We start from the raw sequence: 15,822 nt of genomic DNA, 5'->3' as shown, positions 1-15,822 counted from the left end.
CGCGTTCGGCACAGCTGGAGAACAGCTGGGAGCCGGGAAATAAATGAAAAACAAGACTCGGTTTGTGTTTGTCTTTTAGGATGCTAATTTTAAACATTAAGATAATTGTTTCTTTGGTTTTTTCATATATGAGGAGAGGACAGGAAGGGTGGTAAAGAATAATTTTGTATGTTAGAAGGTGACGGGCTGCGTTTAATGAGAGCAGAAAGGCACAATGTGTGTGTGGCAGCCTCATCCTCCTCGGTGTCACCAATCGCGTTTTCGTGTCAAATGTGCATGTCAGCGAGAGCAACAACTGGCATGACAGGTTGGTAGAGAAGACGAGGGGCATGGCCTTCAGGCAAACACACACACACACACACACACACCCACGGTGTACAGTTGTGTGCCAGCCAAGATTTTGCTCGAACGCTGGGGTATGAGGGTGGTGGGTCTGGGTTTGTGTGAAACGTTGATGTGTGTGTGTGTGTGGACCAGGTTTTTATATCCTTATGGGAACTTATTTCTGTCTACAATGTGGGGTTATGGGCAACATTTCTCCTTGTGGGGACATTTTCTTGGTCCCCATGAGGGAAATTGTTGTTTTTGGGTTAGTGGTTAGGTCTGTGATGGTTAGGTATAGGGTTAGGATTATGGTAAAGGTTAGGGTGTAGAAATTAATGGAAGTCGATGTGAAATCCCCACAAGTGATGAAAACACGACTGTGTGTGAAGGGGTGGGTGGGGGTTTGTGGGCGTGTGGGTGTGGGGGGGTGGGTGTGTGTGTGTCAGCTGTAGCCATCAGGCCTCTGGCAGCGTTTCCGTAACCAGGCGAATTGAAGATGTCTGCCTGCGTTCTTCACCCCCTCTGGACGATTAAGCCCCTCAAACAAACGGACACAGAGCTTCACTATGTCAAATAGCTGCTGCTTAACGAGGCTACGCTTCAGTTTTACACCTGATTTCCGTTTCATTTGTAATTTTCCCTTTAACCAAGCTTAAGGTGAAGCTCTGCGTGTGTCTTGTTGAACATCTTATTCAGACCCAGAACCAGTCTGGGTCACCAGTGTCCAGGTGGCAGAAAGTTACGGTTTCAGATGCCCGAGTTTTCTGATGAAATGCCACAGATTGTGACTATGAACCATTCCCCTCCCCCACCTATTACTGAACATTTCCACCACTACATACTACACTACCGGCACATGCCAGTTGGATGTGATGTACCAAGGTTTGAATAAAGTGCCTTATGTTTATGTTACATTTCAAAACCGCTGAACGTTTTCTATCATGGCATCCCTTTATCTTAACGCCATTTAAATCAAAATGGAAGGAAATTGTCAGAATGACTGGCTGAAATCAAGTGACTCCATTGTTCCTTTAGTCATATTATAAACTAATTTGGCTGTTAAGAAATATTTCCAGCTGCAACAAAGTGCAGACAGACATGGTGTGAAAACCGTAACAGTGCCACTCATCGCTCTTATCGCTAAAACAACAACTAGCAAGCTACACATTACAATCTTGTTAAGCAGCTGATTGGAGGCTCTACTGGAGCAGAAAACATGGCTAATGAAGCTAATTGTATGTGTTACTCTGAAAAGAGCAAAGCAGCAAATGTATTCTGTACTCGACTTAAAAAACTGACTCTGCCTATTTGTATGACTGTTCTAATGTGAGCATGAAGTAACAAGTTAATATTGCAATAATTTTTATTGCAAATTATTAATACACGATTTACAGATGATTGTAGCCTTTCTATTTAATAGCTCTATGTGATTTCATACAGCTTTGTGTAAATGCTGTGATACTATTGGGTATGCACATGCCACTAACATCGATATCGATATTAGTAATTTTAAAAAAAACGTCTGTATTGGTCCAATAAATCAAAATGCGCCAATATTAACAGATGATATTTATTCCCATCTTGCTGCTGTTCGTTTCTGGAGGGGGAGTGGAGCAGGTTGGTCATGGGCTATTTGTATGGTCATGTGACAGTGATGCAGCAAAGGATTGTGGGAGTTTAACTGAAGCAGAGAAGCAGTGGTGTGGTTCTTTTCTTCAAGGTGTCAAAAGTGTAGCGATATTGGTTCTCTGAGATAGCAATATAAACATCGGATTTCAACATTGGCCCAAATTTTCATATCAGTACATGCATAGATACTATAGTGGTTTTTGTAGTCAAGGTTATCATGCAGTCAGAATCTCATACTGGCCTAGAAATGATTTTGTCTTTAATTTTATGGTCACAAAACCTCCTTTGACTCCAGTTCAGATCGTCTCCCCGGTTGACCTGCCGTCTTACTTGTGAATCGGATGAGTGTTGCTGTAAAAACAGCCGCTCACATGGAGCTGCTGAGTGACAGACCTGAACGCTGCTCACAGATCTTCTGGATCAGTGTTTCTCCGACGTGGCGTTAGCACTTTCCCTTCAGACCGTGCCTCCAGGACATATGCTCCCACCTGTAAATAAATATGCAAACACAGACAAACACAACAGAGTTCAGACTCTAGCTGTGGGCTATGACTGATACACGCCACAGAGAGGCAGGTCTGTGTGTTTGTGTGATGTAATTAAGCTCCTCGGCTGCAGCAGTCAATAGAGAGCGCTGCGGTTGGAGGTGCAGAGTTTGATTATTGGGCCGTCAGGGGAAATTACTGCAAAGTGCCTCCCAGCAAAACTTCCTTCTCCATGTCTGCTGGAGAGCTAAACACACACTTGGGCTACGTTCACACAGCAGGCGAATGCAACCCAAACCCGCTTTTTTTTTATTTTTTTGGCCCAAATGCGACCTATATCCGTCTTTTTCACCGCAGTCTGTACGGTCCAATTCCGATCTTTCCACTCCCCCCAAAAAAATCTGATCTGTGCCAATGTGGTAGTAAGTCGGATGCGAATCTGATTGTTTTCGAAATGCCTGCAGTCGCATTTTATCCAGCTTTTATGTCATTGATGTGAGAAGTGCATCATCATTCTGCACCCAAAAAAAAAAACAGGCGCAGGAGATCAGGGTGTGCTGAAGTCACACCACTGAAGGTCCAAACTGACTCCTCTATAGAAGCTGCAGTCAGTCGTTGCTATGAGTCGTTCTTTCTTTTTATTAGCTTCATTAGTGTTGTTATGATATTGTGACGATACTGTCGGCTCTCACTGCTGAATAAACTTTAAAATCGATCCATAAACGGCTCCATCTGTTATTATTTCCTTAAACCGTGCGCTGCTGCGTGTGCGACATCCACGTTTTTCTTCGGCGAATATTGTTCACTTTGGGGTCTTAAAACTGTTCACACACTAAAGTCTTATTGCGGTCAGGTTTTAATTAGTATGAGCAGCCGTGCAAAGAAATCGGATTTCAGCAAAAAAGAAAAAAAAAAAAAAAAAAAATCGTAATTGCACATCAAGACATGAACATGGCCTTGAAGGCTGTTTCAGGTAGGGGTTTTTCTACTGATTTCAGTGCAGATTGAAGTGAATCGTTGGCTCCAGCAGGTGGTGTCGTTTCCCCAGGTCAGGAAGGAAGCTCTCCCCATGTGGCGCCGAGCTCTCCGCTGTCCGCCCCGCCGCCAGCAGGGCGACGGCTGGAGACCGCTGCCTCTCTGTCTCTGAGACCGCATATCGTCAACCCTCATCTTTCAGCGTCCGCAGACCCCGTCAACTCAGTCAATCCGCAAATCCGTCCAAGCCTCCAGCCCTCCTTCTCACTTCCCAGCAGCCAGCTGAGTGTGTGTGTGGGGTGTGTGTGTGGATTAGTGAGGGGCAGTGTCTGCGCATTAGGCTGTATTAAGCCCTAATTAAAGATTGTGCCAGCCGATGGAGGCCAGTTATTGGATTTGCCGCTTTAGCGGCTGGAAGGAGCGCTACTTTAATCATACCCGCACACATACACACACACACATACACACCCGCCTTGCCTCTCAGGGCCAGAGCACGAAGGTGAGATGAGGTGGATTAGAGCGAGGCCAGAGGTTGACAGCTCTCGACTCCGACAAACAGGGCGCGTTTGGTCGTCTGCGTAGCCGGGTCACAGCTTTTACTCACCGCGTTACATAAACCTTCAGCTTACAACCTGCGGCCGGTTTAAACATCTCAGGCCGTGACCTGACCGACTGATTTACTGGCTTGGCTGAGACAGAGCCTACCGGCCTTTTACACAGCCATGCCAATGTGTTCACAGTCCTTTAGCATGTTCACATTGTGTCACGTTACCTCAATGTGTTTTTATTGAGGTTCCATGGGATAGACCAGGGGTCTGCAACCTTTACGATCCAGAGACGTATACAACCTTTACAAAAAGAAGATGAATGCATTTGAAGGTGTATGTAAGACTGACATGATGCCGTTGTATACATGACATAACATCTGTCATGAACATGAAGGAGTCTTCATGAATGTTTATGACTGTTGTCATGACGTATAATTTGAATTATTGGGTAAATAATGACACTTGCGTGTGGTAATGCTGCGTCTGCCTGTATTGAGGGGTTGATCAGACTCCTTACAGCTGAAAATCTTCTGCGTAAAACCAGAAGAAATCACGCTGTGATCCTCGGCGACGGCAGATTCTGGTTCTGTTTATCTTGGCAGGCTGTCGTCTGGTTCACTTCTGAGGAATAACTTCCCAGACTGACAATAAATCCTTTGTTGCAGTGTCACATTTATCTCCAGCAGAAGACAAAGTGTAAAACTTGTCTTGGCGAAACATTTTCATGCATTTCTCACCGTGTCACAAACCCAGAGCGGATTTTACATCCCGTCACTCGTCGCGGCAAATTCTCCGCAACGAGCTTCTGGAAGTTTCTCTTTGATCGACTGGCAGCGTCGGGTGGATTTCTGTGCTTCGGTAAGGGGGAGCTGTAACTGGATAAAGACTGACATTTTCTGTCTGTGTGTGTGTGACTCAGATTAGCTCGGTGGTGTGGAGCTGAAGGCCTGCAGTCGGAACATTCTCAACACTTCCCTCATCAAACCTTTACAGAACAACAGGCTCTGTTTCTGACCTTTAGGCTGATGTCTGCCGCTCCTCGTGAGCAGAACATCGCTGCTTTGGACTCTTTCCGTGTTTGTGCGATGGTTGTGTGATGTCGTGCTGTGAGGTGGCGTAGGAGGGAGAGGCAGAGTGGGAGGAAGGAGCGAGGGGGCGGCTGGTCAGGACAGCTTGGAAGCCGGCTGCAGGAGCGCCAGGCGGGGAGGAGGGTCGCCTCCCTCGGCCTCCAGGAACCGGACCGAGCCGTAGGTCTGGGATAAAACACTCCCTCAGGCGGAGGGCAGGTTAACGCAGACAGTGTGTAGGGAGGATGATGCTGAAGATGTGTGTGTGCGCCAGGGTCTCCAAATGAAGAGGTAGAGGAGGATTAAAGTGGAGAGCATGCAGGGCCTGGTGAGGGAGAGGGAGCTGGGAGCAGATTGTGTAGCAGAGTTGGGATGTTCGCCTCCTCCGTCTGTCACACCGAGGCAGGGAGGCGGGCCAGCCGCTGCCAACATGACCAGCAGGGTAGGGCCGCTTGCCCCAAGCACAAAACCCTCATCATCCTCCTCTTCCTCCTCCGTAGCTAACCGTCTTCCTGGCTGCCATTTGAACCTGAAGCAGTAGTTGACTTGGCTTCTGTACTTTAAAGGGGACATGTTATACAAGATTCAGTTTTTGGATGTTGTACTTCCATTTGGTCCTCTACTGATTCTGAAAACAGCTAAACACCTAAAAAAATAAAAAATAAAAAAACCAACTGTTTTCTGGCAACAAGTTAATGATTATTGGTGTCTGGAAAACGAGCCGTTTCAAAATCCTTCGTAATGTTGAGTCACCATCAGCAGGCAGCTAGCAACCGAAGCAGAGCTCTAGCACTTTTGGACAGCTGGTTTTACCGCTGCATGCGCTGTACAATGGCTGTTGGAAAAGATAAGCGTTTTGTTGTTCATTTAACATCCAGAACAACTTACTGCATTCTTGTTGGTTGTGCAGAAGGCACCACTTCTGCTTTTCTAAGGTGTAAAGTTGTATAATTGCACACCTGTTTGCAGCCATTTTCACCTGTGAGTGTAAACATTGAGTTAGGGTGGGGGGGCGTGGCCAGAAACAGCATATTTGGATTTAAAGTGACAGGATTGACCAGACTGAAATCTCATTATCTAAGAATTACATGAGAATATTGTGCAAAAAAAAAAAAAAAACAACCAACTAATGAATGTTTTGTACAGCCCATTAACCTCTCCTATAACCTGTTCAATATTTAATATTGTCGTGAATATGAGTCATTTAACATTTTTAATGACCATCATGGTAAATGTATTCTATACCTCCGTGTGTTTGACCAGCTGAGGGATTCCCCATCTCTTTATAAGGAAGTGTGTTCATTGATTCTTTATAAGAGGGGGGGAGGGGGCTGACTGACTGGATGGATTGATTGATTGATTAGCTGCTGGTGGGAAATGTTCAGGAAGATTCTTACCCCAAATACTCACATTATTTTTCAGCCACACACACACACACACACTAATCCCAGTGAGCAGTGAAAGGGTACATTGTCTGCAGGAGCCGCTGGGTCATAGGGGTCGCACTAATTGGGATGTTTTGGTGAAACTACACACATTCCTACAACTCTCTTTGTAAAAAAAAAACAAACTAAATCATGCATTTTGGACTGTAAGACTTTGTAGATGACTAATGAAATAGTTTTGAAATAAAAGCTTGTATATGCAAATATTGGACGTCTGTAGTACTGTTCCTGTTTTGTTTGCTGTAGCAGCTTCTGTCTTACTATGAGTCCATCACATTTTATTAAAAATATCTGCTGGCTTCTTAGACTTTCAGCTTGAACCGTTTCACTTGCCGTTTCTTTTTAGGGGTTGAAAATAATGTGCTTTTTTTTTCTATCACATTTTTTGCAAAACAATTTAATTTTTGTTATAAAACCTGAAAATGTAAATACAATGTTGGTTACCCAAAATGTCCAACAGTAGATATTCAACAAAAGCAAGAAAAAGCCTCTTCAAAAAGTAATGTAACATTTGTGGCTTTAAACAAACTTTTGTTTTGTTTTCCTTTAGCTGAACTGAGGCTAAAAACGGCTAATTGGATTGTAAAGGTTAAAAACCTCTGAACTAAATTATCACTTTGTTCTCTTACTCTTTCACAGTTCCCTAACAACAAAGGTTTGTCAAATTTAGCGGTTTAGTTTTTTAACCTTTAGGAAAAATGATTATTTCACTCTTAGCGGATTCTTCTTGTCTATATTCTTCATCTCGATTCCTCCAGCACTTTTTTTCCCTGAATGTCTGGTTGCTGGTGAGTCTGATGCAAGCTGCTCACCTTTGACCTCTTCCCACAATCCCGGAGCTTTAGGTCTCATTAAAAATATTTATCAGGATGTAGAAGGTATTCTCTTCATCTGAAGTATATAAAAGCTGAACTGAGATCATTTGTTTTTATCTAATTGCCTTATTTATGTACATCACTAATGTTTCCTTTTCCTGAGATCATTGATCAACTCCTGTGCTAAAAGGAGTGCTAAATAAAATAAATTTTATTTATTAACATTAATAAAAAGATGCTTTCTTTATGTGAAAACCTCCACTAGCTCATCAGACGATGAGGATCCATCTGACTAGTCTTGATGATCCCCTCCACTGTCTCAAACACATCTGGCCTACGTTTCCTCTTTCCACAACAGTGCCATCATCTCCTTGTCAGCAGTGTTGATTGTTTGATCGCACAAAGTCTTTGTGGATCCAGCTCCGTTTCAATATTTACAACATTTGGTTTTATATTCACCAGGAGAGCTGGTTATTCCCCTGCTCTTCCAGTCAGCCCAGGGGTGGGGGTGGGTGTGTGTGTTTTATCATTTCTTACCGTGTAAGGCCCAAATACTACAGTGAGGATCCACTGCTTCTGGTGGAGTCCAAAGCCTGTGGAAGTGCTGTTTTAGGGTTATGGGTTAGAGCCCTAAGATGTATGTAAATGGAAGTCAGTGCAAAGTCTTTGTGAAGATAGAAAGTCGGTGTGTGTGTGTGTGTGTGTGTTGCAGGCTGCAGCAGTTGGACCGACACTGTCAGAGCAGCGCCCAGCAGGTGTGTGAGCTTCTGGCCAAACAGAGCCAGCTGATGCAGGAAAGAAACGCGCTTAGTGAGGAGATGCAGAACCTACGCATCGAGGTACACACACGCACACACACGATGAACTGATCACTAATTAAATAAATCTGGAGTCGACTTCACTATGAGGGTAAAAGTCAAAGTGTTGGGGTTTTTTTATGCCACGTTTAAACTAATGAATCATCTGGTTGTGGACTTGTGGAAGGTTTCTTTATTCTGCTTTGCATCATTATGAGCTGTTCACACACACACACACACACACACACAGTGTGTTGGTATTAATCATTGTTGTTTTTTTTAATCTTTCTAGTTACCCAATCTGAGACGAAATGAACCAGTGAGCACATGAGCACATCGGTTCTGGTTCCTCCTCTTCAGTCTTTCGTTCTGGATGTTTTCTACTCTGTTGAACAGAAACAAAAAGGACAGTTTTTCTACTCTATTCCCCATTAGGATGTGTTTTATGTAACTCTCACTGTGAATGATGTGTTTAAGGTGTGAGGTATCAAGGTGTTTAACATTAATAAAACCCAAAGCAACACTTTTAAAATTGCTTGATTTGCTTTTCTTATCTTGTTTATTGGAGTTTGGTTTATCCCGTTGGCCTGTGAAATTGATCAAATATTGTTTTGACCTCAAACAATCTCAGAATTTGTCATTGTCAAAATTTTCCTTCCCTTTTTGCTTTTGCGCTGTAAAATCACAACGGCAATGGTGTTAAAATACTGTTCACAGCGAAAAGAACTCTAATGTGTAGTTTAGACAAAAAGCATAATGATGGACAGTGGCAGCTAATCCAGTAGTTCATAAAAGTGATGTCTGTATTCATACAGGAGAAACACTTTTTTGTATGTTTAATATACATTTATTTCATTGTAACTCCCAGAAAACATGAGCCGAGTGATCAAAGAGTCGTATCAAAACAGAGGGGAGCTAGCATTAGCTGGCCATTTCAGCTAACTCCTCCCCAAAGATCCTCTCTAAAGGCGAGATGCATTTATTGAGGACTTTGTAGCCATATATGTCATGTTATATGCTCCTCAGTATCACGGTTATCTGAAACATGCGATATTGATGAACCATGTTCTTAATATGTATACCATTTTTTTTAATGAGTTGGAAGTAAATTCTGAATCATTTAACTTTAGAAAAACTGGAAATATGCTTTTGCTCATACAACATTTTTATTGAAATTTGTTGGCTTCTGTATTTAAGTGGAGAATAGTTGATTATATAGTCAAATATGGAGTTATGGGACTTTATAAATGTAAAAGAAAGGTATAAAACAAAAGTCTTGTAGCACTCTTGGATTGATAAAAACATATTTTTGTTAATTTCTTAATAAATGAGATTAACTTCAGGCCTCATCATATACAATAATTTATGAATAGTCTAAATGTTTCCCCCCTTAAATGTTACTTTCAGACATTAAAGGTTTCCTTGTTCTTTCAGACCTTTTGGGCAATAACACACATGCAAACTGGTAGCTCTAAAGGTACATGAATACAGTACAGAACAAAAGTCTGGATGCACCTTTTAATTCAATGAGTTTCCTTTATTTTCATGACTATTGACATTGTAGATTCACACTGAAGGCATCAAAACTATGAATAACACATGTGGAAATATGCACTAAACAAAAAAGTGTAAAACAACTGAAAATACCCCTTATATTCTAGTTTGTTCAAAGTAGCAACCTTTTGCTGTGATTACTGCTTTGCACACACTCTGCATTTTCTTGATGAGCTTCAAGAGGTCGTCACCTGAAATGGTTTTCACTTCATAGGTCAACCTGCCCTGTCAGGTTAATAAGTGGGATTTCTTGCCTTATAAATAGTCATGAAAATAAAGAAAACCCATTGAATTAGAAAGGTGTGTCCAAACTTTTGGTCTGTACTGAATATATCTTCACCTGGTGGAAAACAAGACATTTTGAGGGACTTAACACCAGGAAGTAAAGATTTAAAAGAATAAATCTTTTCTGCAAAAGTTTTGTAATTCAAAAGAAATATAATTCAATTCCCGTACACCTGTCTGATAAAATACAAAAGCCATCCATTAAAGACAAATGAAAGAAATTCACCAGAGCTCAGCAGATTGACATAGTGCTTTATTGAAGCCGTCTGTAAGAAGGAAAATAATGTGCATCCCTATCTGATACATCTTATGTGTAAAAATACTAAGGATGTACAGAATAATAATAATAAAAAAACAGCTCCATGTTGATGGTAATGTGTTGTTCTCACATCCTTGTGGCCTCTCTGGCCCAAACCACGGCAACCTGACGGCATGAAGGACAGAAAGGCTGCTTGATCCGCTCTGCTGTCATTTCCTGTCCTGGAAACACGGCCTTCCCCCTCACTACTGTTCAGCTACAGTGAGTAATGGACATGGCGCTTTAGTATTTATACATGTTTGCTGCTTCTAAACTCAATAAATGACTCTCATGCTGTTAATAATCAGGTTGACGGAGGTAAACCGGGGGAGGAATCTGTTGCAGAAAAGAAGTCTCATCTCTTCGGTTCAATCGGTTTCAAACACGAGCCCGCTTCCTGTTTGGCAGCGGCGCGGCGAGCATCGGGTGAATTTTGGCCGATGTCAACCAGACGAGATGAACGCAGAGCAGCTGGAGTCGGAGCAGTAGCGTTGGGAGCTGGAAGGTACAAACCGCAGCAGCTTTAGGACGGACAGCCGGCAGCGCGGCGTCCCGGATTCCGCACGCCGTTTGGTTCGGTGATGTCGTGATGGTGGTGAGGGATCCTGTAAAGCTGCGAGGAAGCAGAAACTGGCTTTCTGAGACGTCTGCCACGGTCAGGGGAAACCCCCCCCACACTGATTAGTATCGACAAGTACTCTTCATCATCTCAAGTCAAGTTCTTCACGCCTGACCCCAGAATCCACCCAAACACGGAGAGTTGGAGGCTCACAGGAAGAAAAACTTTTCAGTGCAATTAACGATCAACGTTTGGGTTTCTAAACTGCCTCACCGCCGGCCGACTGCTTCAGCCACGTCTGTCAAATCTAGACATCAGAGCCGCGTCAAAGCCAAATGGTTGTATCTGGAGTTTTGTTTGTTAGTTAAAAATCGTCTTTTTTTTTTTCTTCTTTAAAAACATAAAAAAAAAGCTAAAAATCTTGCTTTAAAGCAGGGCTGAATCAAATTCCTCTGAATCGTATCAAAAGTGATGGGATGCGAAAAGTGCTGTGTTCAAAGCTACAAAGCCGTATTTCATGAACTCTGGTTGTTGGGGTTTTTTTTTTTCTAATGGTTTTTGGCGTTGACGTGTTCGCACACAGCTAGAACTCCTCAGCTGCTCGCCGACCTGAGTCAAGTCAAAGCTGAAATCCTTCCAAATACTTGAGAGCGCTTCCTTGAGCCTGTCAGGGGTGCCAGCTGGGTGGGATTTGGACTTTTCCCGGCTACCAAACAGGCCGCGTCGATCACACACTCGCACGAGTATTTTTCATCGGAGTTCAGAGCGCCATTTTGACTCGGGGCTGATGGACGGAGGAGAACCACAGCATGCAGGCCAGCGCCGTCCATTTTTCACTTTCATTTTTTTTTTTTTTTTTTGCTTCTTTCCTTTTTTGAACTTTCTGCCATAAAGCGGGTTTTGCTAGCTATTTGCAGTTTAATGGTAGTGCAACAGTAAAGCATACGGACATAAGAGCAGCAGAAAAACAGGCAAGAGGTTGTGTGTAAGACGTACCGTTAAACAAAGAACAACAGAAAACATTTATTTTTAGAACAAAAAAAACTAACTGCAACCTCGCCTTGCTGCTAAAGGCCCAAAACAAAAACAAAACAAACAAAAAAAAAAAAGACAACGAATAAATTAAATAGAAAACAAATTCAAGTTATCCAAGAACATTCAAATAATAAATATACTGGAATAATGTTTTCTCTGCCTCAGCGCAACTCCCCTGACACCCTCGGTGTGTGTAAGCCAGATGCTAAAAACACAACAGGTTGTCTTTGATTTTATTTTTTTTTTCTCTCTCTTTTAGACTCTGACGTTTTTGACCTTGTGGATGAAGTGAAGCCATCAGGCTTCCCCAACAGCGTTTGGAGACAGAGAAATCGAGGGGAATTTCTAAAACCTTGTCGGTCTGGAGGACACGACGACGCAACAACTGCAAACACACAGAGTCCAGACCGGAGGAGACGGCACGGGCCGAAGACGGCAGGGGTCAGGGGTCAGTCCGTCATCGACATTCAGGTAGAGGTGCACCAATCATAGGTTTGTGGCCGATGTCAGATTCAGACAAAACGATTTATCTTCGGCAGGGTTTGAAATATTTGTTCCCAGCCTTACTGTTGTTAGCTAATGCTAATTAGTCCAGTTAGCATTTATAAAACAGCAATCTGCTCCTAAGAGAAGGATGACTCTTTTCATTTTGAAGGAGTCAACACTGTTATAAATTAAAGGTTTCAGACACTCCTAATTTAATTCACACTTCATGGTTATTGACAGCATGTTAGTCTATTATAATCAGTGTTTTTAAGCCAAATCATCTTGTTAAATGATCAATTTTCCATTACAAAGGAGCAAGTAATGAATAACATAATGAGAAGGCCTTGATATTGAACTCCAAAACAAATCACAATGGACTGGTTACAGAAGCACAATATGTAGGTTTCAAAGGTGACATGCTGGGCTATTGAGGTTTTGTTGTTACAGTGTAATAACATCTGAATTCCTTAACCAGATCGTCAACAAACAGAAGTGAATGTTGGAAAGCTACCCTACTTCTAAACACTGTGAATGAATATTCACATCCTGGATGTTTTGAGACTTTTAAAGTCATTGGCAACAGGACTGAACCGCCATAGAACCTACTGTTTCATTCACATAGATTAAAACATCTCACACACTTCCTCCGATTTCCTTTAAATGTCTCTCCTGTCCTGAAAACAGCCAGTTATGAGTCTTCTTTCTGTAACCACTTCCACAGGAAGAGTGTTACTGTTAACAAGTCCCGGTAGTGCTTGGGCACGGTGCATTCACTGACCGGAAAGAATCTGAAAACCGCCTGTTCTCAGTCATCCACCGACTTCTCGGTGACTCTCTACCTTGCAGACTAAAACACAGACTAAACTCTTTCGTCTCTTTTCTCGACACACTTACACATCACCCTTCCTCACTCTCCCTTTGATCCACTTCCACTTCCTCTCTGAACGCCGCCTCGGCCGTCACCAAACACACGTTTCACATTAAAAATCAGTGACATTCAGGTGTTAACGTGAAACCGATAAACCGTCTTGAGCGTGTGCCGTCTCCTCCGGCCGTCACATTTTGGTCACAGAACAACACAAAGCCTAAAATAAAAAAACACAACAAAGAAATGGAGCAGGAAGGCTTTCTGCTTTCCCTCCGACATTCTTGAGCCATTTTTGTTTCTTGAGGTGCAATATTTATCTCAATCTTAAGAAACAACAATATACTTTTTTTTAATCATGTAATAACAATAGAAAAGGTTAAATATAAAACCAATGTGTAGAGCAATAAATAGAACATATATATATTATAGCAACTGCTGTGATTCTTGTAAACTCACATCAGCTTCTGTTTACTTCCTCACAGATCGTGTCGTTTTAAAAACCGCCTTTAATTAACTTGCAGAAAACAGTAGCTAAGCTGTTACCTCACTACATCATAAGTGATCACATTATAAATCATTATTAATATTGCATTTTTTTTTCTCTCCCCACCTCGTCGCTCCTAATAACAGTCCCTTTCCTATATCTGACATTCCGGATTCACCGCTAAGAGGTACAGCCGTGTGGATCCCAAAGCCGTGATAACCGCGAGTCACAGTAAAGCTGAGAAAGTACCGTTTCAGTTAAGCTTTCCCCTTTCTGGAGATTTAAGGTAAATTCAAATAAAAGAAAAAAAGATAAAGAAAAAAAAAATAAAACTTCGGTTGGGGAGGGGGAACATTCAAACCAGCTGTTTTTCCTCCAACTTTCACTTCTTCTTGCATTTCCGCCGCATTGTTGGTGACGTAGTAAAGCTAACTGTATTAGCCGGAGCTTCATCTGCTCGGACTGCTGTGCTTTGAGTTGCCAGAAAAGAAAAACCCCATCGGTGATCATCGGCTGATGACATTTAAGAGCAGCAGAGTAAAAGGTAGCAGCTGGACGAGCATAGTTGGGGGCGTTTAGCTGTCGCCTTGGTAACGGCTAGCTGGAGGCGTAGCACCGGATTTCAGTAGTAGCAGTAGAAGAAGAGCGGTACCTGTAGTCGTTGTGGTTGTGGTTGAAGTAGCAGCAACAACGTGACTTGCACTGAGCAGCACCTGAGTCAAATCCTGCTTGACGACATGAGGGGAAGGAGTGTGTGGGCTCCCCACGCTGCTCAGTCCGACCCGGAATCACCGAACCGACGACGCGTCGCGAGACACAAACGTCTCTCCCGAGTTTGTGCTCGCGAAAGCCTGAGTTACGACCCGCTGTGGCAGTTTGGGTTCCGACAACTGAAAGCGCTGTATCGCAGATACGAACACTACCTGAAAACTGCGCCGGCTAATATCTTAAGAGTTTGGGCTTTTTTCTTTCTTTTTTTATTGCAACAGGTGTCAAAGCACAGCAAGGGGCCGGTGAAGCTCCCGTCGTTAAAGGGTCGTTACAAAAAGTCAACCGATCGCGTGCGTCGCAGTTCAGAGTGCAGGAGTGAACTCTGACTTTGCCTCGAGGTTTTGACCTCTGAAGAGATTCACAAACAAAAAAAAAAAAGAGAGAGAGAGAAACAAATAAAGTAAGAAGCAGACTGAAGAGAAGGAATGGAGGAGAAAAGGGCAAAAATAACTTCAAGTCTGGGTTGGTCCGAAGCTGCGGGGTCTTCGTGTCCCACGCTGGCGGCCTCAGAGACCGGCTGTGACAATGTCACCGTGATGGACAGTTCATTCTCGCCCGCTGGCCGAGTACGAGAACTGCGGGAAGTGCGGTCGCCTCTCGTTGTCCAGACAGTCCATTCCATCCTCATCGACTAATGAGGGGAAGATTCACAAGTAAATAATGTCAAGAATATTTGCACCGAGCTTTGGTTTTATTTTTATATATATGATTTTAACAGCGCATGTACAGCGTCCTGCTACAGTATTTATATAGCGTTCATTATATAGCATTTCCACATTTTGTCATGTCACAACCACCTACTTTAATGTAATTCATTGAGATTTTACTCTAAATAAAAGTTGTGTAGTTGTGCATAATTGTAAGGCAGAAGGGAAATTATAATGATTTCACAGTTTTCTACAAATGGAAATCTGTAAAGTGTGGTGTGCCTTTGTTTTTAGCCTGAACTCACCAACACCACAGCGGACATGGTGGTGGCGATGTTATGCTGTGGGCATCCGGAGCTACAATGGAATGTCTTGGATCATGTGTTAGAACGGAACAAAGTCCAGACCTGTCTAGAAATCCATGGCAAGACTGAAAAATTAATGTTTCACACAGTCCGGGTCAAAGGTGAATGTTTATTATTTTTACTTATGAGTTTTTATTTCCTTGTCACAAATATCCACCCATGTTGTGTTGGTCTACTGGATACAATCTCAATGAAACACATCTAGATTTATGTATTGTAAAATGACAAAATATGAAAAAAAATCAAAAAAAATTTTTTTTTGAAGACAGTAATAATATTCGGCTTTGTTTTAGTGGTGAAGTAGTAAACTGAGAACAATTCAATTAACAAGCATGCATCTGATGTGGGAAACTCCTGCAGTGTTGTGTGAGCTGCAGATCACTCA

General features: G+C 42.6%; 2 protein-coding genes across 3 annotated transcripts in view; one reads left to right on the top strand and one right to left on the bottom strand.

Annotated features, from left to right (window-relative positions):
- sdccag8 (serologically defined colon cancer antigen 8) overlaps positions 1-9,635 on the top strand; it is a 48,528-nt gene extending 38,893 nt beyond the window's left edge. The window contains exons 18-19 of one of the 2 annotated variants that reach the window (XR_002752234.1): positions 8,001-8,127; positions 8,378-9,635. Coding sequence is in view for 1 of the 2 variants with exons in the window: in XM_014470689.2 (XP_014326175.1) it covers positions 8,001-8,127; positions 8,378-8,416 (166 nt within the window). In the remaining variant the exon portion in view is untranslated. The remainder of the gene's footprint in view (positions 1-8,000; positions 8,128-8,377) is intronic. The other variant, XM_014470689.2, reaches the window with a different exon arrangement.
- Positions 9,636-10,156: 521 nt separating this feature from the next.
- LOC102237954 (RAC-gamma serine/threonine-protein kinase) overlaps positions 10,157-15,822 on the bottom strand; it is a 60,278-nt gene continuing 54,612 nt past the window's right edge. The window contains exon 13 of the mRNA XM_023327972.1: positions 10,157-15,056. Within this exon, the coding sequence (XP_023183740.1) occupies positions 14,971-15,056 (86 nt within the window). The 3' untranslated portion in view covers positions 10,157-14,970. The remainder of the gene's footprint in view (positions 15,057-15,822) is intronic.

The sequence above is a fragment of the Xiphophorus maculatus genome, chromosome 22, assembly GCF_002775205.1.
Source record: "Xiphophorus maculatus strain JP 163 A chromosome 22, X_maculatus-5.0-male, whole genome shotgun sequence".
Lineage (NCBI taxonomy): Eukaryota > Metazoa > Chordata > Actinopteri > Cyprinodontiformes > Poeciliidae > Xiphophorus > Xiphophorus maculatus.
The sequence above is the reverse complement of the archived record's forward strand: the minus strand, read 5'-3'. Positions and strand labels throughout refer to the sequence as shown.